This window comes from Elgaria multicarinata, chromosome 1 (genome assembly GCF_023053635.1).
Source record: "Elgaria multicarinata webbii isolate HBS135686 ecotype San Diego chromosome 1, rElgMul1.1.pri, whole genome shotgun sequence".
NCBI lineage: Eukaryota > Metazoa > Chordata > Lepidosauria > Squamata > Anguidae > Elgaria > Elgaria multicarinata.
Window position 1 is genome coordinate 168,654,042 of NC_086171.1, and position 25,601 is coordinate 168,679,642.

Below are 25,601 nucleotides of genomic sequence, written 5' to 3' on the forward strand. Positions count from 1 at the left end.
TTCTGCATCGTACGGGTCGCGGGCTATATTTTTGTGAAAATCGGGTCAACCGCGCGGCTCAAACTGCGTTTTCGGCTTTTCGCCCATAGGATTGCATTGAGGGAAAGAATCGGGGATAACTGGGGGGGGGGTTTAAGCTATCATTCTGAAAATTCTTGTGCACAGAGAGTCGTGGATGGGGGTCATTTTGAGACCACTCTCAACTTTCTGCATCGTACGGGTTGCGGGCTATATTTTTGTGAAAATCGGGTCAACCGCGCGGCTCAAACTGCGTTTTCGGCTTTTCGCCCATAGGATTGCATTGAGGGAAAGAATCGGGGATAACTGGGGGGGGGTTTAAGCTATCATTCTGAAAATTCTTGTGCACAGAGAGTCGTGGATGGGGGTCATTTTGAGACCACTCTCAACTTTCTGCATCGTACGGGTCGCGGGCTAGAAGTTTTTAAAAAATCGGCGGGAAAAATACCTTTTTCAAAGGGCTGAGGGGCAGAGTCAGCTCCCGGTCATGATGATCCCAAAGTTGGAGGAGGGCATAGGCAAAACAGGTAACTTGGGATTCTGGGAAACTTCTCTTTCTTCATCTGAACGGGCTTTTCCCCGTGTTTTTTAACACACCTCGCAGGGATGTTGTGTGTGGGGTGCCCGATTTTCAAAAATTCGCCAAAAATCAGGGGATGATGGGATTGCTTTGAAACTTGGCGTGCGTGTGTATATCCCCATGAGGTGTCATGGTGCCAAACATGAGGTTTCTAACTTGAACAGAAAAAAAGTTGTATAATTTTTTAGCTTTCAATGCAAGCCTATGGGGGGGGAAACGGAGCTCCGGATCCGGATCCGGAGCTCCGGGCGGAGCGGAGCGGAAGTGGGCGGAGCGGGGGCGGGGCGGAGCGGCCCGATCCGAAAAATGGCGGATCTGCAAGTGAAGCGGAGCGGGGGGTCCGTGCACACCCCTACTCCGTACCCATTTGCGCAAATGTGAATTTGCACCTGCACAATTGTGCACTTTATCTATGAGGGAAAGGTGAATTTCAGCTGTTTTTGCTTACTTTCCAAAGGCTTATTTGTACCACCCCCTATTTTCTGCACCCCAGATTTTCCCGCCCCTGGGTGAAATTGCACAAGGTTTTGATGGTGTAGCGGGTGCCTCTCCAATAGGAGAGGCTGTGTATGAAGTTTGGTCCTGATCCTGCAAACTTATTTATTTATTTATTTATTTATTTATTACATTTCTATACCGCCCAATAGCTGGAGCTCTCTGGGCGGTTCACAAACTTCAAATGGTTTATTTATTACATTTTTATACTGCCCAATAGCCGAAGCTCTATATGATCCCATCTTGCCTTGTAATTCTATAGGCAAATTAACCCATGATGCCTGACAGATGACACAATAACTCATGGTGGGTTAAATATAACCCACGGTCTGCAGGACAGAACAAACAATCCATTGTGAGTTAATAAATCCCTGACAGACAACACTATAACCCACAATGGGTTATTGTGTCATCTGTACCCAGTAATTGAGTCTGTCCAGCTGCTTGGGGAGTTTCTGAGGTCTATTGCCAAGCACCCCTCTTTTCAGCCCAGCCCTACTAAACCAAGAAAAGTGCTTTGGACTCCCCCCCACCCCACCCGGCCAAAGCCCATAAATACCAAAATTTAACAAAACTCTTCAAAAATCTTAAAAATACAAGCAGTAGCTTTCACATGCGGAAAAGTTTAATAAAAATATTTTTTAAAACACTGTCCAATATAAAAAAGGATTTGATTGCGGAGGGGGGGAGGGGAGAGCAAAGGGAAGGCAATAGTCACACACAGAGAATTCCCCTAAAAATCAGTAAAGTCATTAGTGAAACTAATCTAGTAGCAAATTGCCTGCTTGAGTAGAGTCTTGGGTTCCAAAGCACATGCAGAGTTCATTGCAGAGAGGATGTTTAAGAGAGAGTATGTTGGCCTCCTGTTAGAAGGTCTAGAAGGAGTGAGCTAAGCCTTCTTTATTGGCGATCTCAGTTCAGCAAAGCCAGCCCCCATGAAAGACTGATTGTTGTTTTGTCCAATAATGTGATAACCTCTATTTCTGATGTCAGTGGTCTAGCCAGCAATCAGAAAGTTATCTAGTGCCTGGACCCATCTTCTTAACAACTGTAAACTTACATCTCAAAAGCCAAAGTGGTTGGAACCAGTCAGCTTATGGTTTTGGTTGCATTTTTGAGGGGAAAAAGTGAGATACACCTATTCAGGTTGCTTGGCAGGGGGCCAACTGACCAGATGCTCTGATCTGTAGTGAGCTACATCAGTAGATAGAGGTTTATCATGGGGTGGTTCACTGAGCAGAGCTGTACATCTGTTTCTCTCTGTTGGATTGACTAGTTATTATAAATCAATTGTTGATGGTGCTGTATTGGCCAGGGAGTGTGGTGGTAGGCTGAAATGCTGGTGCTTGTGTTTGCAATGGAAACGCTATTCACCACAAGCCAGTTGTGCAGAGGAGGCCACATCTGTGGTAGATTTATTCTTTTTAAAAAAGTATGCCTAAATGTTGTGGTGGTGCATTTCAACTTCCCTGTAATACTGGATCTTTCCTGTTATACTAGTCTTCTTTGCTCATATATGACTGCTTCATGGAAATGAAAGAGATGGTGTAGCTCCGCTGCTTGGTAGGTTGATTCCTTAGTGGAGTAATATCACCTTTATACCAGCAAACTCTCTGTACTGGAATCTCTCTTGGGCTCCCTAGAAGACCTTCCTATAGCACTTAAGAACATTAGAGCTATTCTGAATCAGACCAATGGCCTATCTAGTCTATGGCCAGATATAACACTTTGAAAACAGTATATGGAATGTGTTTTGGGCACGAAAAGTTGTCAATATCATTATAAACCGTTATAAAGCAGTAGTGTAAATCCTGCCTGGCATTCTGTTCACTTCACTTCTGTCTTAGCTAAACTGCCATAAAGCAGCAATTACAGAGGGAACTTCTTAAAAGTCCAGGAAATAGAAGTCTTCTTTACCAAGAATATTTGGCTCGTTGTTTTTAATGTTTACCCTTTCATAACATCTATTACTCCCTTGACTCAGAAAAACGTTGGAATGTCTGTTAAAAAAAACCCTATGTATTCCTGCTGAGTGTGTGCACGTGTTTTACAGTTGATGTTTTCACAAGTTTCTTCCTAATTTTTAAATATCTGATGACTAAGCTGTGCTTAGTCATCAGATATTTAATTTATCTGGGTTTGCTGGAGTAAATTAAGCAAAGTTTCCAACCAGTTTTTCTTGGCATATGGGCAAATATGCTGACGCATGGTAATAGAACCATTTTCCTACTGAATAAAACATACTTTTTGTGCAAAAGGAAACCGAATGCAAATATAGATGTCTTCTGATCCAAAAGGAAAAATGAACAGGGCTTAGGTCTTTAGCAGTTATCTTCACACACACACACACACACACACACACACACACACACACACTTAAATGAGCGAGGGGCAGATAAGTTCCTAAATAAAAATTGCAGGGGGAGAGATAAAGACCAGGTGGTGATCCATAAATTAGTTGCTTTGATATCTGAGAAATTGCTGGGGGGGAAATATATGCAGTCTTATTGCAATCACCCGGAAGAAAAATTGAGCTGCAAGAAGCTGACTCGTTTGCCAAGTAACTAATATTATGTTTTTCTTCTGTGACTGGGCATCTGGTTTAGTGAATAAAACAAGTGAAGTTGTTATGATATTCTTAATCATATACTTGAGAGAGGTGGCTCAGAGCAATGCATCCTGTTCTCATGTCACGTTTTAACTCCAGTCATAACACAGAGAGAACAACGAAAATAAAAGATTGTAGCAATGCTGCAATATTTGGTCTAAGGCTGCCCCTGTACCAATAAAGAAATTCTCCAATAGAGCAACAAGAACAGAATACCAAGACTAACTGCTTATTTACTGGTAAAAGAGAATTATTAAGTCCCGGGAAGGAACGTCTTGGCTAAAGAGTTATTGGCCAATAGAAATCTGGCTTTCTATACCTTTTCAAACGTTACTTACAGGAACATAGGTGGAAAACATGGATTATTTCTTAATCCACCAAAGACAGCTTTTTGTATAGTTTAAAAATGCAAATATATTAATTCATTTATTAATAATTGCAGAACCAGTATAGTGTACTGGTTGGAGTGGCAGACAAGTAGTGGTGAGACCCAGTTTCAAATTGCCATGCAGCAATGAAAACCACTAGGTGCCCTTCGGCTACTTGCCATAGTTTGAATCCAGACTTAGTCATGCTTAGAGTAGACTCATTGGAATCAATGGGAGAAGCTAGTCATGACTAATTTTAAGTCCCACTGATTTCAGTTGATCTACTCTTACGGATGTCTAAATCTGGATCCAACCCTATATTCCAATCCAACCGAATTCACAGGATGATTGTGATAAAATAGGTGGAAGAAGAACCATTTGTGCTGCCTTGAGCTTGCTAGAAGAAAGATGGGATATAAATGTAATTAATAAAACAATACAGTGTAAAATGAAGAAGTCTATCTCCATCTACCAGCTGGTTTATGTAGACCAGCCTCCTCTAATCTGTCATCTTCAAGATGTGCTGCACTACACTTTCCATCATCCCAGATATTGGTTATGTTGGATGGGGATGATGGGAGTTGCAGTCCAACACATCTGAAGGCTGATGTTGACAACCTTTAAAAAAAACTATTATCCTAAAAACTCCATTAAACTGGGTCTATGGTTCTTATTAAATCTTGCTTATCCAATAAGACATCTGAAATTGGAATTTACTCTGTTTAGAAATCACCACATCCAATATAGTATTTCTACCGCATACATGTGCTTTCCTATGTATTACTTTCTGTATTGCTACCATCTCATTTCTTCACTTTCTACAAGCCTTCCTGAACCTTGAGCTCAAGGCTGGAACTAAGTCAGAGAAACTGTCTGAAATACTCTGTTCAAAGACAGGGGAACCAATGTGATTGTGTTGCACAAGGGATTTCCTGGAATCCCAGCATCTCGTGGAAATATCTGGCTCTGGGAAAATTCCCAGATTAGACTTTATACACCCACATTTCCCAGTACAACACCTTTGCTTTCTAACACTGAAAAGGGTTTTCCTACAGAAGGGACTTCCCCTGGGTGGGTATCATACTGGGGAATTTCCTAAAATCTCACTTGATGTAGTAAAATAATTTGAAAATGAAACTATTTCCCTTAACTATTTGCCAGAGCTCATCTATTCTGTTCACATTACAGAAGTTCAGAAAAACCCAAGTTTCACAGTCAAGATAAGTAATCAACTGAAACAGAGGAGCACACTCTTTGGAGCTGATGATAAACACCCAGGCACAAGCCTGAAATACTCAAAATTGCAAGTCGGGAGTCTGGACACAACTGTGTAGTGTGTGTATTTTTCTCCTTGAGTCCTCTTAGCTGAGATTTCAGGACAATTTAGGACAGGGGTAGGGAACCTGTTGTCTTCCAAAATTTGTTAGACTAGAACACAATCATCCCATGAACACTGGCTGTGGCTGATGGGAGTTGAAGTCAAATAACATCTGGGGAACTACAGGTTCTTCACCACCTGTTTTAGAATCTGTGTATAGCTCTTCCCCTTTGAGAATGCTGTGATGGAGAATTATGTTTGGTCATTAGCTTCAGTCAGGGCTTGTATACCTTGATTCTGAAGACCTCTCTTTCTCCAGTATCAGATCTCAGAGCTACAGTGATATTTTTAAACAAAACTTACTTTGCTCTGTAAAGCTCAACAGCCCTGTGCTGTTACTTATTGGATCCTCCCAGTTGCCACAGACCTGCAACAATTATAGGTGGGAAAAGAACACACATTTTGCTTACGTGAAGCCCTGAGAGAGCTTTTAATTATTTCAATTACAGTTGGGGAATATGTGGCTTCTAGATGTTGGACTGCAGGTCCTATCACCCCTACCCATTGGTTATGCTGGCTAGGGTTGATAGGCATTACAGTCCCAACAACATTTGGAGGACCACACATTTCCCATCCCTGATTTAGATGCTCCTCACATAAAATATTTCATATACATTTCTAAGCCAGCTTTCCCCACCCTGGCACTTGGCCATGCTGGTTAGGAATGATGGGAGTTGTAGTTCAACATATCTGGAGACTGTCAATTTAGGCTGTTCTAAGATATCTTTTATGTATTTCCCCTGAACAAAGCAAGCACAATGTAGTAAGGAGGAGCAACTTCTACAACTCCCATGATCCTTCACTATTGGCTATAGTTGCTAGGGCTGATGGGAGTTGTAGGCCAAAACATCTGAATGATCACTAGATATTCACCCCTGAATTAGCTCAAGCAACTTCAGTGATCCAAGGAAGGATGTCCATTGATTAAGTGCACAGTGATGCTCTCCCACATGCTTTTCACTTCGGCAGGTATAAATTAGAGGACTGCTCAATTAAATACTTGCAGCTAAGGTGATGTGAAAATCCTCCAAGTGACTGCTGTTGCATTGGTAACTCCCTTCTGACTCTCTTGTGTAGTCTTCTTCATCAGAGTTTTCCATTCTGAGTTCAGCTTCTGTGCTGTCTCTATGTACAAATTATGATGCAATTACTACCGCATGTCAGATCGCCAGTGCACATTAAAGTCAAGCTCTGAACAGTTCCTCACTCTCTCGTCCAATATAATATGTAGGCTCTGTAGAACTCTAAACACTGGTTTTCATGGATTTTTTCCTGGTGATTTAAGTTTGCCAGTGTTTTTCCGCTGAAGGTCCCAATGTATAATTTTCAGGGAGCCCTTGACAGGATGCTGACTTTGGAAGATCCATGTTTTGGAACTCATTGCTTGGCTTGATATCTTAGTGGCCAAATGTACTTCTCTGAATTTTCCATCTGAGAGCTTTAACTGCAATACATCAGGAATCCAGTCTGCATGTGGATCATGAGGCATTTTTTGTCATGGTTTCTTTGAATAATTGTGAGAATTTGTTTTTCTTGTTGTTCTTAGAGCAAGGTCTCAGCCTTTATTGCTGTGTGCTGGATCATAGGTGACAGATGACAGCTAATGTAGTCAAACTGTTCCTAGGCTGTACAGGTAGGCTACAGGTAGAGCGGGAGGTAGCATGTTTCAGTGCAAGCCAGGGAGAGAGGGCTATATTAGGACCTGTGTTTTTTTCAGGCATGCTATTTCCCAGGAGCCTTTGAGTTGACTGGTTGCTCAGTTTTGCTGCTATTTTCTTCTTTCTGTACTGGTTATTTTTTATGTTTTTGGGTGCAATCCTATTTCCCGTTGAAAGGCACTGGAATGGCATGTATGTGCTGCTCTGCCAACAGGGTGATACGTACACCACCAGAAATTCCCTACTATGATGGAGGAAAAAGCCTATGGAGATGGCGATGTCTTTCAGTGGTGTTCAGTCAATGGCACAGAATGTTGAGGGCATGTTCCAAACCCCCCTTTTCGTCATCCAATATTCCCCCTTTAAAAGGCATGACACCTCATTAGCCCTGGGGCAGTCAATGGAAAAGAGAAATGGAAAACTCTTTCCTCCACCTTTCATCCTGGCCACGCTGAACCAGCAGGGCATACAATGCATGTGAAGGTTGCCCCAGCATGGATTGCTCTGCTAGTGGATCATCTTGTCCAACACTTGGAAGTTTTTATGAAAAGCAGTACAGCAGAATGTAAAATGAATAGAGAATAAATAAAAACCCAAATCAGCTATTTTGCTACATGTAGTGGGGAAGATTCAGCCATGCAGTTCTGCAGTTGCCTGACGTTTTCTCCTGTGGCACAAGTTTATTAGTGGTGGTGAGTTATGGATGTTTATCTGTTATTCATACTGTCCTTCTCTTTAAACTCCATATGTATAACCTCAGTTTGGGGATTTATTTTCATTTGTATTATGTTTTGCAGTCATTATAGTGCGGTTCTGTGGAAGCTGTGGCGAAACAGGTGTAAAATCTGGAGTCCTATAAAATCCTATACCACAAGGTGTAGTGATGGCCACCAATTTGGATGGCTTTAAAAGGGGGTTGGAGAAATTCCTGGAGGCAAAGGCTATCAATGGCTACTAGCCCCGATGGTTGTGCGCTATCTCTAGTATTCGAGGCAGCACGCCAGTGTGCACCAGCTGCTGGAGAACATGGGTGGGAGGGGGCTGTTGCACCATGTCCTGCTTGTTCATCCCTGGCCGACGGTTGGTTGGCCACTGTGTGAACAGAGTGCTGGACTAGATGGACTCTTGGTCTGATCCAGCATGGCTCTTCTTATGTTCTCATCTCTCTCAGCAATCTCTCTCTCTCATGAACCTGTTTTGGTAACATAACTGTTTTGTAAATATGTGTACTGATGTTGTAGTTTATATGATATTATATGTCTCAATCTTCTTAGAATTTCTTTCACGCTCACTCATTATATCAGTCCTTTTACCACACTGTCTTGGCTGTTCCTCAGACCTTGTGCAGTTGTGTGCTGTTTAGCATTTGTTTTTGCTCAGTACTTGCAACTGCTGCCTCTGTTTTGTGTTTTGGTGGGCAACATTCAGCCATGTAGTTCTGCTATTTGCATAGACAACCTATTGTTTTAATCTCTTGGCTTTTAATGGCCTCCTTGATCATTATTATATCATGAAAGAAGCTAGGAGTATTAGGGTGGACTGACAGGGGCCCCTTCCTAGGTGTAAGAGGGACAGGTGTGCAACATAGGTCTTGAACATGATATTTAATATATCAAGTTATTAAAATAGTATTGAATTGGGGAGTGTTTTCTTTTCAATTTGAAATAGTTAGACATTTTTTCAAAGTCATAGATGATAAGACAGACATCAGCTTTCTGGGGTCGGTAAATTTAGAAAGGGCAGCTGCCAATCAGAGAATTACTATTGTACCCTAGATTTTATTAATCTTTACCTATATTCCAGAAGGAAGGGTGGTCCTTTTGAGTATCTGTAGTGCCAGGGCTTGGAACAGCAAAGAATGGCTCTATATGAGCAACTGAAACTCTCTTAAGGTCAGGCCTAATGCAAAATATCTGGGACCTATGGGTAGACAGTGGTCATTGTGATTTACTGATAAATGCAAATTAAAATTAGTAATTGAAAATAAATTTAACTTAGAGAGCATAGTTTGAATAAGTTCTATCATAATTGCCACAGCCATCTGAAGGCATCCTCTTCATAATATCTTCTGCACTTAATTCAGGAACAGTGTGTTTGTGGTTATGGGTAAAATGTGACTCTTGCAAGAATCAAAGTAAGCAAACTGCCACTCTCTCATTGGTTCAGAAGCATTTGAACCCCTGCGCATGGATTTGAACTGACTCCACCAGCCTTTCCCATCCTGGTACCCTCCAGATGTTTTGGACTACAGTGCCCATCAGCCCCAGCCAGTGGGCCCAACTATAAGGTATGATGGGAGTTGTAGTCCAAAACATCAGAAGGGCACCAGGTTGAGGGAGACTGGACTACACATCCTCTGTTTTTCAAATCAGCCAAATAAATCGGACATTGTGACTCGGTTGTCAGAACTAATAATCTACTCTCTCAGCTGTTGGTCTTTCCCCTCAAGAATTGGGATCTAAAGGGCAAGTTGCTAATTAAAACCAGATTGTATCATATTGTGTCTCCGTCAGATTTGGCAGATATTAATTCTTCCAAACGTGCCTTATGGATTTAATTTTTCTAAAGATATTCATGCCTTGACAAGGTATCCACCTGGTCTGTCTTATGTTTCTCCTCTCAGATGGTCATTTTACTGTGTCAAGATAATTTCTTACCTTTTCCTTATTGTTTCTGGAAGGTTATTCCCTAAAGAGCAGTTTTATTTATTTTCATTTAAAACATTTATTTTCAATGTTAGGAGCTATGCCATTGTATCTGTGATGCAGGCATAATTGAGGATTCACCCCACTATTCTGTACTTTACCTCCATTTGTGTGGAAATCAAAGTTGTTTCACCCAATATTGGACTGATTTTCTTCTCAACCTTTACCTATGATAATGTCTTATTTGCTGAGGCATAAGAATTATGAAATGACAGATAATGGCAAAAAAACAGACATAAGGTGGTTGCAGATACAGATGAAGTAATTGGCTAAAAAGGGAAATGATTGTATTCATCTGTCTGATGTACATCTATTTAGTTTTTATTATTTAGCCAAATCTTGTGTGACTAATTTTGTGTATTAATCTGTTTTGTGTCCCTTAAATTTGTTTGATTGACCTACTTGGCATTATCCTTTGGTGTTTCCTATGCAGACGTGGGCTTTGTGAATCTTAGATTGATATTCTAGTTGATTTTTACATATGTTTTAACATATTTTCTTTTTGTTTTTCCTTCCTTTTTGGTAAACCACTATAGCCTGTAGCTACTGCAATGAAGTTACATTGTTCATTCAACTCTCATGGTGATTGAAAACCTGAGCACCATGTAAAGTGCCATTTCTGGGAGGTAAATATATGGTCAAACCTTTGCTTAAAAACCATATAATTTCAGGGCCTGACATAGCTCATTAAAGTTTGTGCAGTCTGTTCAAATGGTGCCTTACTTAAGGTCACTCCTTTAACATGGCTTCAATGCTTCCTCCCCTCCACTCTGGCAAAGTCTATGCAGAATCATCGTGCAGTGCTTACATCATGAAGGAGATAGTCACTACTGATAAAAGCAAGGGTATATAAATTCTTCCTTTTCACATTATTTCACATATTTGTTAGCCTCCCTATAGATCATTTTGTAGGTATCAGAGTGAATACTTGCTATGTATTATCTCCCCTCTATCACAATACTTTTTGTCCCTATCCGGTTCATCGCTTGCCTGGACTACTGCTATTTTCTTTTGTCTAGTCTTCTGTTGTTTCATCCTGGTCCCTTTATGTCTTGTCTATCTATCCGGCAGCTGCAAACATCTCTCTTATCACTTCGATCATGTGACACCAGTGGAGGCTGGTGGCTCTTATGTCAGTAGTGTAGACCTTCCACACCTTTAGTTCTGACTGAAACCCAGAGTGGATTCACTACCCTGCTGACATCGAAGCCACCAGCCTCCATTGTGTGACACCTTTCCATCAATCCCAACACTGGCTTTTTGTCTGCTCCAGGATTTAGCAAAAGCTCTTTGTTGATAATGGGGAGAAGCCTCCCCATTATCTGTCTGCCATTATTGCAGGGGTGCAGAGCCTCAGGCCTGCAGGCTAAATCTATTCTGTCTCAGGTCCCAATCCAGGCATCTGGGGTTCCCCAGAAGACCATGTTCCCATCCCTCCCCACCCCTCCAACCACCGATCTTTTTGTGCCATTTTTCCTTTTTCTCAAAGGTTGAAATGCCTCCCTCAGGTCTTAGTCGTTGGCACTAAGAGCTTTAAGCTGATATGCTGGCATTTGGGGCACTTTACCCCAACCCTTTTGCCTTCAGCCACCACAGAATGGCTCCCATGGAAGATGTGGCTAGTCATCTAATGACTACCATGGGGGCCTGGCTAGTCAAAAGAGGTGGTGGTGGGGAGAGAAATAGCAAGGCTAGAGGCTGGGATGGAGAGGAAAAGGCTGGGGCTAGGAAGGGTGAGAAGAAGGCTAGGGATGGGGAAAGGAGAGAAATAGCAAGGAAAGGGGAGAAAAATAGGAAGGCTCGAGCCTGAGAGTGGAGTTACCCAAGGAGCCTGCGGATGCTGTGTGGGGGGACCCCTGTTCTACACAGTTAATGCAGCTCAGCTGCTGTGCCTATAGTGATTAGAGTGCTAGGCTTGGACTGCAGAGACTCAGGTTCAAATCACCAGTCTGCCATGAAGCTCTTCAGGTGATCCTCAGCTGAGCCTGCCCTACATCACAGGCATGTTGTGAGGATAAAATGGGTAGACGTCCATGTATGTTGCAGGGCATGTATATACAGCACCTGGCCCACATGAACTAGGCTTTCTTCTCCTCTCAGTTTCTGCTTTAGCAAGGGCCTGTTAGTTCATTGCATCTCTTCTCTGGAGGTTCTGCAGCCGTAACTGTGCTGTCATGTATAGCATGCTGATGCTGGGTGGGTAAGGAGGAATGCAGCAGTAGCTAGTAATACTCATAAGTGGCGTTATTGTCAGTCCTGGTTGTGGAGCAGGACATTACAGGGCAGGCATATTGGTATTTAATGGGAGGGAACATGGCGATCAGGAAAGGCCCATGGTCATGTGGATGCGTTACACAAATTTACTCTTCTGCCCTAGCTTGCCTAGGACTGCAGTATGCTGATCCCATGAAGCAGGTTACTATTATACCCATTTTATGGATGAGGAACTGAGCTGGAGATGATTTATTTGCCTGTATGCAGGCCCAAATCCAATATATGCTGATGGGTATCATAGACCAGGTAAAGGCCTGTTTACTTTGATAGACAGTGCAGAGAGTAGGATGTCCCCCTGTCCTAGATCACTGGAGCTGCCCTCAGTGTCTCTCTTCTGAAGGCATCCCTGCTGCTTGGTGTCAGTGATGGAGGGCATTCTCCCCCCGCCCCCATTATATAATTCTACCTCAAAATGCAACACTTTACTTTTCCCCCCTTATGAATTAATGGCAGCCACACATTTCTAGCAGAGAAATATAAGGGTGGTTGAGGAACACCATGAGTGGGGGTAAGAATTAAGCCTGCTCCTAAGTTCATAGCCCTGCCCTCGATTCTCTTTCTTGATCATAGTCATGTTGTGATGGCTGCTTGCTCTCTGCAAAGTTTCACTTTTGGATGAGAAGGCAGTTCTAGAACGTTAGGTCTAAAAGGCAGGGACTTTTTCTTAGTGTTTGCATATAGCTTGATATTTCCCTGAAATGGTTCTCCTAAATCCCCAAGATAGGCTGGGCAAAGTAAACAATTAGGTCCAGGGAAAATGTACAATCTGGAAAGAAAGGTCAACTAGAATGTGGAGGAGGGTGGATGGTAGCATGTGTGAATGTTGGCTTCCTGAATCTGTATGACCAAAGGTTGATGGCATGGTGGTATCTATAGATATGCTGGTAGCTTGCTTGCTGCAGATGAGTGCTGGAACAAAGGCAGGCAATCTGGTGCCCTCCAAGTGCTTTGGGCCACAATACCCATAAGTCTCAGCTAATGGGGTCAATAGGGATTATGGGGGTTATAGTCCAAAACATCTGGAGGGCACCAGCTTGCATGCCCCCCTGGGTATGATGGCCAGGGGGGAGGGGTGTGTGTGTGTGTGTGCATTGACATTTGAATGCACACACACACACCTGGGTGGATTTGAATGTTCTAGGCCAGTCTTCCTCTATCTGGTCCCCTCCAGATGTTTTGGACTTAGGAACATAGGAAGCTGCTTTATACCAAGTCAGGCTATTGATCCATCAGCAGTTCTCCAAGGGTTGAGGCAGGATTCTTTCCAAGCCCTACCTGGAGATCCTGGGGATTGAACTGGAGACCTTCTGCATGCAAAGCAGGTGTTTAACAACTGAGCTACAACTTCAACTCCCATCAGCCCCAGCCAGTATGACCAATGGTCAGGAATGCTGGGAGCTGTAATCCAAAACATCTGATGGTTACCAGGTTGGAGAAGGCAGCCCAGTTAGTTAGCAGAAGCAGAAATAGCATTTAAATGTTGAGATGGCTTAGATCAGATCATGAGAACCAAAAAAGCTTTTGAGACTTTTTCTTCCCCTTTTTCTTAATAAGAACTAGTAGAACACGCAATTCAGTCAATCGAAAGAACAAGTGCCAGCAGGGTCATCTCCAGGGTGGCTGAGTACAGAAGCCACTATTTTAATCCCCACATGGTCTCACTCCAAGACATTCTGTAAACTTAAAATGGCAGCTCCTGGACCTAGATGCTTTTTCAAAAGGGGGATCAGGGTAGGTTTTAGCAAGGGACCTGATGGGTGAATAAGCAGGTGCTAATTCACAGGGCGTGATGCTTGGGGAGGCCTCAAAGCCACCATGCTTTGGCTACCTCTTCCGTACATTGCTTGGGGCTGCAATCCGATGCACACACTTACTAAGGAGTACAATGCCTGGATCTCAGTGGGGCTTACTTCTGAGTAGACACGTACAGGACTGCACTGTAAATGTATTTTCTGCCCCTAGCGCAGTTCTTTGATGACACTCCTTGGTTGTCTCTGCCCTGCTCTGCCTCCTGCTTTTGATGCAGCCACTCCCAGCTGCTTTAAGGCGAGTCTGTATGCCTTCTAGGAAGGAAGGAGGGAGCAAGGTTTCATTATAACAGGAGAGGGAGTGGGGTGCAATTTTTAAAATAATAATAATTATTATTATTTACATTTCTATACAGCCCCATAGCCCAAGCTCTCTATGCGATTGTTTTTTTAAAATAATAGAAATAATTTTTAAAATAAAAATGTCATATAAAACTTAGCCACATGGCATGCAAGATTAAAACCATAATATAAAAATATAAACATACAATAACTATTAGCCATCGGAAGAAAACAAACAGAAAATTAAAATGATAGGCATTGCAAACTGAGGCCAATAATAATTGGAAAAGTCTTCAACATGGGAATTCCCAGTCTCTGCACTGCCCTAGGAAGCGGTGCTATCCCAGTGTGAATGGAAAAGACACTCTGTGCATGCACAAAGGCTCACTTTCCTTTTATTATGACTATTTCAAGGATCTACTGGAAATAAATCCCTGGGCTGAGTCCTGTTGGGCCTTGGTTCTGACCAAGGGCTCATCTACACCAAGCAGGATATTCCGGTATGAAAGCGGTATATAAAAGCAGGAGCCACACTACTGCTTTATAGTGGTACTGAAGTGCACTGACAACTGTCGGGGCCCATGACACATCTACACCAATCAGGATATAACTCTATGAAAGTGGTATATGGTATGTGTCAATGGGCCACAACAGTTGTCAGTGCACTTCAATACTGCTATAATGCAGTAGTGTGGCTCCTGCCTTTTATATACTGCTTTCATAGTGGAACGTCCTGCTTGGTATAGATGAGCCCCAAGACTTGTCAAGAAGCCCCGCCCCGCCTTGCCTTTTAGCATTTTGTCATCCTAAACTCTGCTGTTGAAACTTTGTATTTTAAATCTGTAAAACCTCTGCATTGCTGCTTGATTTTCTTCTGGTTGTACTTATATATTGTGATTTAAGTTTCAATATTTTATATTTCTAGCTGTACTTTCATGGTTTTTATTTTTTGTGAACGGTCCAGAGCTTCGGCTATTGGGCGGTATAGAAATGAAACGAAGCGAAATCAATGCCTTGCTTGCCCCAGGGCTTACGGGTTGATTGGCACAAGAGCCGGCCCTGGAACCTGTTCGCGGGAGGCAGCCTCTGAGCACGCCGCGGATGGCTGCCGCTTCCCACGGCTTCGAAGCGAGGGTTTGGAGGGGAGCGGACGGGGGCCGAGGGCTGCCAGGTGCAAGGGTGGGTGCCGTTGCGCCGGGCCAACTCCCCGCCTCGAGAAGCGCAGCCTGGCCGGCCGGCCGGCCCGCCCTCTTGCCTCGCTCCACCCTCTCGCTCCTTTCGCAGCCTCCGCAGGTCCCTCTTAAGCGCGCCTGCGCTGCCGGCCGCCCTCCGGCTGCTCGGAGCTGCTGGGGCTGCGCGCCCGCTCGCCATGGCCATGGCTTCCCCGGCCATCGGGCAGTTCCCTTACCCGCTGCTGCTGGACAAGGAGCAGCAGCTCTTCCTGCAGAGCCTCAGCGCCAGCGAGAGGAAGAAGATCCTCAAGCGCTCCGCTTCCAATGACATGAAGCCGCCGCCGCCGCCGCAGCAGCAGCAGTCCAGGCGGAGGCAGCCGCAGGAGCCGCCGTCGCCGCACGCCGCGGGGGCCCTAGGGGCGGCGCAGCGGGCCGCGGACGAGGGCAGCGGCGGGCTGGAGGAGGCGCAGGGGGGCGGCGGCGGCGGCGGCGCGACCCGGCAAGAGCGCAATGCGGAGGAGCCAGTCCCGGCGGGCGTCCCCGGGACTCTGCGCTTGGCTGCCCGCGGGAGGTACTTGGGCAACGCGCTGGAGCCCGAGCACGCCGGAAAGGACGGAGCAGAGCCGTTGGGAGCCCCGATCCCCCCGGGAGGGGAGGCTGCCGCGGCCAAGTCCCTCCGCTCCGGCCAGCCGCACCACCACCATCACCACCAACGGCTGCGGCTGCGATCCGGAGCGCCGCGCCTGCTGCCCGACGTGCGCACCATCTTCGAGCAGCCGCGGGACCCGCGCGTGCGGGAGGAGAAGGGCGAAGGGCACCGCTTCGAAGCCGTCGCCCTCTGGAGGGGCTGGTGCGACCTGTGTGGGGAGGCCGTGCAACAGCGGGCGCTGCGCTGCGCGAGTGAGTGGCGCTTCTCTCTCTCTCTCTCTCTTGCGGATAGGCGACCCCCCCTCCCGCTCCTGTTAGGTGGTTGCAAAGCTGCCCCTCCTCATCCGCAATGGACCCCCAAATATCCCTCGAGCTGAGGGCAGGGAGCAATGCGGTACCTATGCCTTTGGGGGAGACCTGTCCGGTCCTCAAACGGCGGCACCCTCTCCGCCTCGGCCCCTGGTTCGCTCGGCCCCATGGCACCTACCCCTCCCCTCCCCTCCCCTCCCCTGCAGGTGTCCCACCCTTCGCAGTGTGCAAACAGATCCACCCTGTTCTGCTTTTTGGGCCCTTGATCCTCCTTCTCTCCCTCTTGGAGGGTTTCTATCTCTTTAACAGCAAAGCTCCTTCCCCACCGCCTCCCTTCCAGGGTCATCACCCTCACTCTTGTGCAGGTGAGTGACCTTTTATTCGCTAGCTGTAGCCAAATCCAGCTGTAGCAATTCCCTGCCTCCGCCAAGGTCTGCTTCTGTACTAGACTCGTTTCTTCGAAAGAAAGAAAAAATCCGCTTCTAATTTATTGGCCAAAGCAGATAATGATAAATGGTGAAACCTCATTGCATCCCATCTGCATTCCCATTAAAGTGTTTGGAAGTCCTGGAGGAGAGCTCTCTTCCGCATTAAGGGAAGGCTGGTGCGTGAACTGATTTATGTTTTGGAGCTGAAAGCTAGAGAGCCCTTCTAAAAATTTCATGAGGCGTGTTGGTATGTTTGCTGGCCGCGCTAGGAATTCACAGTCTGAGAATTAAAGCCCGCTTTGATCCCTAACTTTCAAATTGGTTTAAACTTCCTTTGAGTACTCCAGTTTAGAACTGCATTGCATCAGTCAATGAACTTATTTATGTTTGGAGTTTGTGCAAATGTATTTTACAAAAGCTGATATCTGCATTTTTTGTTTATCTATAAGCCCTTACCCTGTTCCAATTTTATCTTGTGTTATCTGGTCCTAGGCTAGCAATATTCCTATGTAAACAGGCCAACAGAATTAATCTGAATGCTTGGTACTCTATACATTTTAGATTTCCTGGTAGCTTTTGAGATAAATGACAGTGCTATTGCAATGCACAGTACTTATTATTTGTATTGATCAGAAGACTTTCCCTTTCTTCTGTTTTGCCTCCTTTTTCAACCCTTCAATAATCTCTCAAGTGGTGAAACACAACAACCCCTTTTCTCTGTCCCACTCCCTGTTCCTGTGGTTTGCAGGATCATTTGCAAAGCTATTTGACTGTCTTTTTTGCCAAGTGTAAGCCGCTCTGAGAGCCTTTTTTGGCTGAGGAGCGGGGTATAAGTATGATAAATAAATAAATAAATATTCCATTGCCACTGCTGGGCTGCTTACTATGCTATTGTCAGTCTTTTCCAGAGGAGTCTGTCAGTAAATCACTTGATGATAGTTGGGTGTCACATTATGTGCATGACTTGTGTATGATTTGGTCATTGGTTTTTGTGTGTATTTTTTTTTAAAGGATGTTGTTTCTCCTTTGCAGAAGGAGACTTGTGACTTGATGCATGGAAACATACTGGACAAATTAAAGCAAGGGTGGGGGACCGTGTGACCCTCCAGATGTCATTGGATTCCGTCTCCCACAATAGGAGTTGTGGCCTTCCAGATGCTGCTGGATCACATGTTCCCCATCCCTGCGTTAAAGGCTTTTATGCGACCCGGAGTCATATCAGAGGCCCAATGAGCTGGGTGCAGTGCTGTTTTCATTTTAGGTGGGGCACATGGGAAGGCGGGAGACAAGAGACCATAGGATGCTGCTTTCCCCCCAATTCAGGCCATTTGGCAATTGAGCCTAGAATTGTCTGCTCTGACTGATAGTGGCTCTCTGGGGTCTCAGGCAGAGGTTTTTCCCATTGTCTGCTACCTGACCCTTTAAAGGAAAAAGAAAAAAAGGTGATTCCATTTTTAAAAGCTGAGAGAAGCACTTTTGGTTTGGTTGTTAAAAGAGAAGGAGGAGGAGGAGGAGGAGGAGGAGGGAATTCCCTCAGTTTTCAGGCAGGCAGCAGGATTAGAAAGCCCCAAGGAAGGATGCCCTGCCTAAGTCCTCTAGGGTTTTTTCCAGAAAGTTCTGGCAGCCAGAGAGGAACCTAGTTAAAAGGCTACATCCTTTGAGTAAGGAAGCCCTGAAACTCTGGACACTGAGAAATTTCTCAGAAATTCTCAAAATCCCCAGGACAGAGGCAAAAAACCTGACTGCTTCTTTTGCAGGGAATTAAGAAATTGTGAAAGAGCAGGAGGGGGTTTGTATGAATGAATGCATGGAGGGGACCAATTGGGTCCTGCCTCCTGGCCCCATTGCCTCCTGCCCTATTGCCAGTTTCCATATGTTCAAGTGTACCATTTATGCAGAGTTTGAACGTGGACATTCATATGTGCATAGGCTCTTGTACGCCTGGTCCGGGACTCTGGAAAATAGAGAGTACTTACATGTATGTGTATATAGTAGCATCCTCAAATCTGATGCTATCTAGATGTGTTGGACTGCAGCTCCCAGCATTCCTGATCATTGGCAATATTGGTGAGGGCTGATGGGAGTTGTAGCCCAAAACATTTGGTGGGCAGCAAGGTTGCGAAGGCGGATGTATAAGCTCCATGCAAACAGCAGACTTGCATGTGTAGAGGTCAGGGGCAGTGATCCCCATGTCAATTCATACCTGATTGAATGAGTGACCAGGAGTGATCATAGGCAGAGGTCTTGGGGTGAGGCGCTTTGCGTTGCATGGGGCTTCTGGGCGACTGGAGAAGCATAAGGAGTGTTGTGTCTATCTCTGTTCAATAAATTCATATCTTAGCTGGTATTTGAATTAGGAGCTTTCAGCGTATGGTCTCCTAATCATTATGTTGCACCAGGGGTCTCCTCAGTGGTGGGGGCAGCAGGGAGGGGAAAAAGGTGTGCTAGGAGGGTTCATGATGGTTCATAATGCTGATGTTGCATTTTGGGCAGAGCAATGTTTAAATTAAGTAATAGTTTTATTTATTTGTAATACTTCTATACCACTTAATATCATAAAATATATAAGCGGTTCAGATTTAAATTGATAGGGCTTGATGTGCTACTAAGTCTTTTTATAGTTTTCAGGAATAGAAACGTCAGCATTTCATAACTGACTTGGGTCTATCCTGCATTCTTAAATTTGGTGGTGGTGGTGGTGTGTGTGTGTATGTGTATTTCCTAGCTGAGTTTCCAAATCTACCATGTACACTTTTATTCTGTTCAGGAAAACAACCCATTGTTAATATCATCTTAAGCAGATTATGAAAACTAATATTTAGAAAACTAATATTTTCATCTAACACAGACAATCACCCCTTTGATTTGATTCAGTGCTCGTTAGCATTAGAAATGCAGTCTCCAAAATTGCTGAATGCCTTTTCCCTATGATAATTGGTCAGAAATTCATCTTCTCGGACATAAATGTAACCAAACTGGGAAGTCTTCTTAGTTGTCAGGAATAATGTTAGATTTTGGATATCTCCTGGAATTTAGTGCATCTAATATGTGTACTCAGAAGTAAGTCCCACTGAATTCAATGGGGCTTCTTCTGAAGTAAGTGGGTATAGGATTACAGTCTAAGAATATGTCAGCCATGCTAGACATGACTAAAGCCATGTTTTCTCTTTGATCTTCATGCACAAACTGGGTGTGGCGTTCAAATTGTGAGCATGTCATAGATTTGTACAGTCAGATATTACATGCTTTTGTTTCCTGTTCTTCCTAAATGGTTTAAATTCGTCTGCCTTTTTGATATTACAGGGCTTTGAGTTGATTTTTATTGGCAGCATACACAATTACTTCGAGAGCAGTCACCCTTCAATAAATGGTTCATTTATAATCTGAGTGTATGTCTGAGTGGGGCGAAAGTATGTTAGAAACATAATCCCACCAATTTGCCTTAAGCGCATCTCTCTATGTGGGGCTGTGAGCTTTTAATCAATTAATTGGGGGTAATTAAGTGAATAGAGCTTTCAATGGAGATTAAAATCTCACCTTCAAATCTCTGTATGCTGCCCTGCTGGCTGCACAGATGTGCCTCTCATTCCTCGCTGAGTTAGATTCAATGGAAGAGATGCATAGCAATGCCTTTTTCTTTTTGGACTCTATCTGAAGCTAGCAGATTGTTTTGTCCTGTGTTGTAAGCTAACAGGGCTCCCCTAAACAAATAGGAAGGGAGTTTACGTGACATATCTCTCTTTGAAAGGAAAAGATTCCCCCCACTTACATTTTAAATGGACTTTCATGCTTAATTCACACTTGACCACAAGTTCTATGTTCAGCCCATATTTAGACATCCTGCAAACATGTAATCCAGCTCTATCGCTCACAGTACTTTACCCAATAGGAGGAAGCATAGCAATTTTTAAATCTTGCATAGAGGGAGCCTGGCTGCTGCGGCTTAATAGACTTTGCAGTCCATATTTTTTGGCAAGGGCTAGAACCGCTACAAGCCTAGAAGCTTTTTCCTCTCCTCCTTTGACAGCGTTGCGAGCAATTTGTTCCTGCATGGTGGGAGCGCTTTCCTACTCTTGTGCCAAGTGTTCTTTTGCTGACCCCTCTTAGCTCCCTTCCTGATTATTATGTATTTTTTCTTTTAACATTTGAGCTTGTTCCCAAATTCATACTCAATTAAGTGTTTTTGCTGTGGTGTACACATGAAAGAGTGACTGGGGCTCAGATCTGTTCTTGCAGAGACATTTGAAAATAAATGGCAATTGGAAAAAGGCAGTTGCACCATATGGTCTTGCTGCATCGTATTGACACTGCAATATTATGTACAACCCTATGACTTGGTTGCAGTGATTGGTCAGTTTTTTTAATATACTGTATATATCACATGACTGCTTGCATCGCTGTGGAAATTATTTGTACTTGTTCTTTTCCCATTCTTGTACATGCTGCTCTTTCACTACAAAGCTTGCCATTTTTATTTGACTCTTAATAAAAGCCTGACCTGTACTGTTTCAGAGATTTCTAAATGTCTTGCATGAAAAAAATGTACAGCTGCAAATTTATCATCTGCATCAGGCTGATTGTCTCTTTAGCCCAGGGGTGGGGAACCAGATGTTGTTGGACTGGATCTCATATCAGTCCTGGCCAGCATAGCCCATGGCGAGGGTTAATGGGAGTTGTGGTTGAACTACATTCCCCATCCTGCCTTAGCCATTGTTTGTCATTATCATTACTGTGTGAATGGGGATACTTCAGGATTTCATCTGGTCTGCACTTAAAACAACCGACCTCATCCTCACCTCCTGTGGGGTATCTTCACGGTGCCACCTCAGCCCTGCTTTCCCTTAAAACCCCGTGGCGTCGTGCTGCAGGTTGGGGACAGTTAATCCCCACAACAGGAGGGAGCGTGGGTCGATGGCCATTGAGCTCATGGAGTCCGCCCTCTGCCCAGCCCTTCCGTGCATCCCCTAAACCTGCCATGAGGCTTGATCCACCCCCGGAACGCCCTCAGCTTTGCTGTATAGCGAGGTCACCACTGACAGATGGTGTGAAGAATGTGGTTACCTTGCATTAAAAGGAAAGCAGCAGCAAGGTGTGTGTGTGGGGCAAGTTTCCGTGCATTTTTGCCGGAAAACCCGGCGGTGGGTCCAAGTTGACGGCTGCGTCGTATAAACGATGCAGTGCCACTTTGCAGCCACCGCAGGGGATACAGGGAGTATTGAGAGCCCACTGGACTAACACAGAGATTAGAATGCAGTTACCCTTCAGATTTCTCTGACTCTTGAGAAGCTTCTCTCAGCTCAAAAACCCCATACCAAATTGCATATAAACATTACTATTTTAGGATAAAAAACGGTTTAGAAAATACATATTTTGAAAGAACATAGGTTGAAAAATATGAATTTGCAGGCAGTTATTTAATAAAATCACTCATCAATGTGGAAATCAGACAGAATGGAGTTAGGAGTGAACACATGACAAACTGGCATATGGATCGGGAATAGATTGCTCTGTCCTTCCCTAGCTGTGGCCAATGTCTGGTGGTTCAGAGGAAATTCAGGACTCTTGAATAGGTGCAGAAGATCTCTTCCACACTCTACAATAACATTTGTTTGAATTATGTCTCTTCCTTTTTGCACTGGGGGCCAATTCGCATGCAACCGCCCAGAGAGCTTTGGCTGTGGAGCGGTATATAAATGCAATAAATAAATACATACATACAAGATACTGCAATCATGACAGTATAAGACAGCATTCAGGAGCTGCCAACGATAATGAATTAAGAGCCAGAATTCAGAAATCCAGGTCCAAGTCTTACCTGTGCTCTCTGTCCCCTTTAGCTTGGTGTTCTCAGGCAATAAACATGAAGTGGAATCACATACTCCCAGACCTGTATTCTTTTCTCTCATGACTTCCCCTGCTGACTTTAACCATAGTTAAGATTTTAACTTCACTTGTGATTAATGTTTTCATTTATTTAAGTATTACATTTGTAATCAGCCTAATAATCTAAGTATTCTAGGTGGTATACATATTAAAAACATAAAATAGCAACATAGCAATAAAACAAGTCATATAAAAACAAGATAAAACAAGGCAGATAAAAACTCAAGATAAAGACAACAGCAGCACATAATAAATTCAGACGTAAAATCAGTAGCAGTGATAAAACAGTGGAGAGAACTAAAAGCAGTTGCTAAAATGCCTGGGGAAAATAAAAAGGTCTTCACCTGGTGCTGAAAAGACCTGTATCCTACAGCCTTCCTTTATAAGCTGGAGCAAAGGCAAGGAGCCTTTGCTAGGATCGTCTTTCGACTCATGGTCTGAAATCCCTCCCTGTTTAGATCCATAACCATTTGGGAGTTTGAAAGCACTCTGTATATGGACTCCTTCCTATTTGGACTTTGGATTTCTAAGGACTGTACCATCAAAAGTACTGTGAGGCTTTTCATAGACTTGAACTCTTGTTTGTTCATCAACCGCTCAGTGTAAAAGGGTTGATTTTTATTGTTGGGCTTTTTCTCTGCAGACTCAGGTGTCAGGAAGTTCCCTGTGCTAAAGGGGCAGCATGGGAGTTCTTGTCCCTGAGATTTTTACCCATCCCGTGATCTTTAGGCTTTCCTGATCAGGTTTGGAACCCGTTTTTGGAACCGATGGCAACTGGGAAACGAGGTTGTTATTGTAGTGAGTAGCATTTTGACTGTACGTTATCTTGGAGCCTAAAGCTTTCTGACCACCAATCAGCTTTAAGTATTTCTGAAGTGTGTAACCAGTAAGCTTTCCACTGAGAGATTTCCCTGAATAAAAGAAGTCTCACTGATTGGGTGTCCTGTGTCAGTTTGCCAGCACGTATGAATGCCGGAGGGAACGGGAACCACGACAGTATGAATCACTCAATCATCTTTCTATTTATTTTAAATTTGTCTTTTAAAAAAGAGAGAGCAAGGTATGGTTTCTAATGTGTGTATAGTTGGGCATAGTTTCAATATTTTTTTTCTTATCAATTGTGTTTATTTATTTATTACATTTTTATACTGCCCAATAGCCGAAGCTCTCTGGGCGGTTCACAAAAATTAAAAACCATGAAGAGCATAAAAACAACCAACAAATTTAAAACACACACATTTAAAACGCAAAGTGTTCAGAAACATTTTTGTAATGCTACATTCTGTGTCCTCCTGGGTATATAATAATTGATGTCAAAGTCCATGTCTAAATTTAAAGGAGCATATTTAGTGTCAAAGATCTTAATAAATTATTATAATTCTATAGAATGTTTGAACGGTGCTCTTTTGTACAAAAAAAAAGCAGCAGTATATGCTGAATCCAAAGGGGATTTTGCCTGGGTTTTTCATAATGGGAACTAAAACGATGATTCAAATGTGCACTTTCTTTAAAAACAAACAAAGCACTTTTTTTGATGCCATTCTTCATTCAACAGACCTTCCCTTTCCAAAAGAATAACTTTGGGTGGATTCCTTTGGGTGTGGTTTTTTTATACTACAGTTGAAGTTGAATGTGTACTGATTACAGAGAACGCATGTCCTACAGATGTCAAGAGTGCCAACACATGGCTTTCTGTCCGGTTGGGCTAACAATGTCGGCTTTTCTCTCTTCTTAAGTGATCCCATGGGATGCATTATCTTCACTTATTTCAGTGGGCTTCGGACTGGCTACTAGTCAGAGAACTCTAGATCAGAGGCAAGATGCTCATCTGAGCAATACTTACCCAGAAGGAGTATCTGAGACACGGGAGGTAAGTTTGCTGCAGAAGGAGATGATAGATCAGCCTTCCTCAACCTGGTGCCCATCAGAAGTGCCAATGTCTCCAGCCAACATGGTATGCTGCCTGGGGATGATGGGAGTTGTAATCCTGGTCTTCTGACAGGAACTAGGTTGGGGGAAGGCTATAGATGGTGCTTTGGTGAAGGTTGCCTGAGAACTGGGATTCTCAGGTTCACTTACCTGCTTTGCCAGCAAACTCCCATCCATATGATCCAACATGTGGGGATGCCGCTAAAGAGTGCCCAGAAGCTGCAATTAGTGCAACATGTGGCAGGTAGGCTGCTAACTGGTGTGCTGTATTAGGACCACATTACATCTAAGACCTGTACTGGTTGCCAATTGCTTTTCAGGCTCAGTTGAACGTGTTTCTTTTAGCCTTTGCAACCCTAAACAGCTTAGGACATGGTTGTCAAAGGGACCAGATGTCTTATGAACTTTCCCAGGTATTATGATCTGCAGGATTGTTGGCCTTACATGAAAGGGCTTTCTCCTGTGTTGGTCCCAAAATCTGGAATGCTGCGCCTTCATGAATTACAATTGGCCCCCACTCTGTTAATTTTTAGAAAGGCCTTGAAGACATCTTTTTTTTTAAAAAAAAATCCCTTTAAATTATGTTGTTTCATTGTTTTTATTGTTTTAAATGGCTGTGCACCTCTGTGGTGGCTTTTCAGTAAATAAGGCAGCATATAAATGTTAATGATAAGTAATTCTCTCCTGCAGCTGCTATGGTGTGAAGAGGAGCTTGTGCTGCAGTAGTCATTATTTAATTTATTTAAAGCATTTATTTAAAACGTGTTGACCCTGCTCTTTAGACAAAATGATTCCCAGAGCATCTTCCAAAGATTTTGGCCAGCTCTGCAGGATTACAATTTGAAAGGCATAACAAGGTGAAAAGGGATGGGGAGGGAGGAGGAAAAGTGCAGATTTATGCACTAGATTCTTTGTTCCAAAGTTCAGCAGGTCATGGAGCTGGATTGAAATGGTCTGGACTTGCCCTGACTCCACCTCATGGTAGGCCATGCAGTTAAACTTTTATTATTAGATCCTGCTTTTGTATACATAAAAGAATGGAGAAGCAGAAATAACTG

General features: G+C 43.8%; 1 protein-coding gene across 1 annotated transcript in view; it reads left to right on the top strand.

The window, feature by feature from the left end:
* The first annotated feature begins 15,534 nt into the window (after positions 1-15,534).
* RASSF5 (Ras association domain family member 5) overlaps positions 15,535-25,601 on the top strand; it is a 120,209-nt gene continuing 110,142 nt past the window's right edge. The window contains exon 1 of the mRNA XM_063139023.1: positions 15,535-16,246. Coding sequence (XP_062995093.1) covers positions 15,544-16,246 — 703 coding nt within the window. The 5' untranslated portion in view covers positions 15,535-15,543. The remainder of the gene's footprint in view (positions 16,247-25,601) is intronic.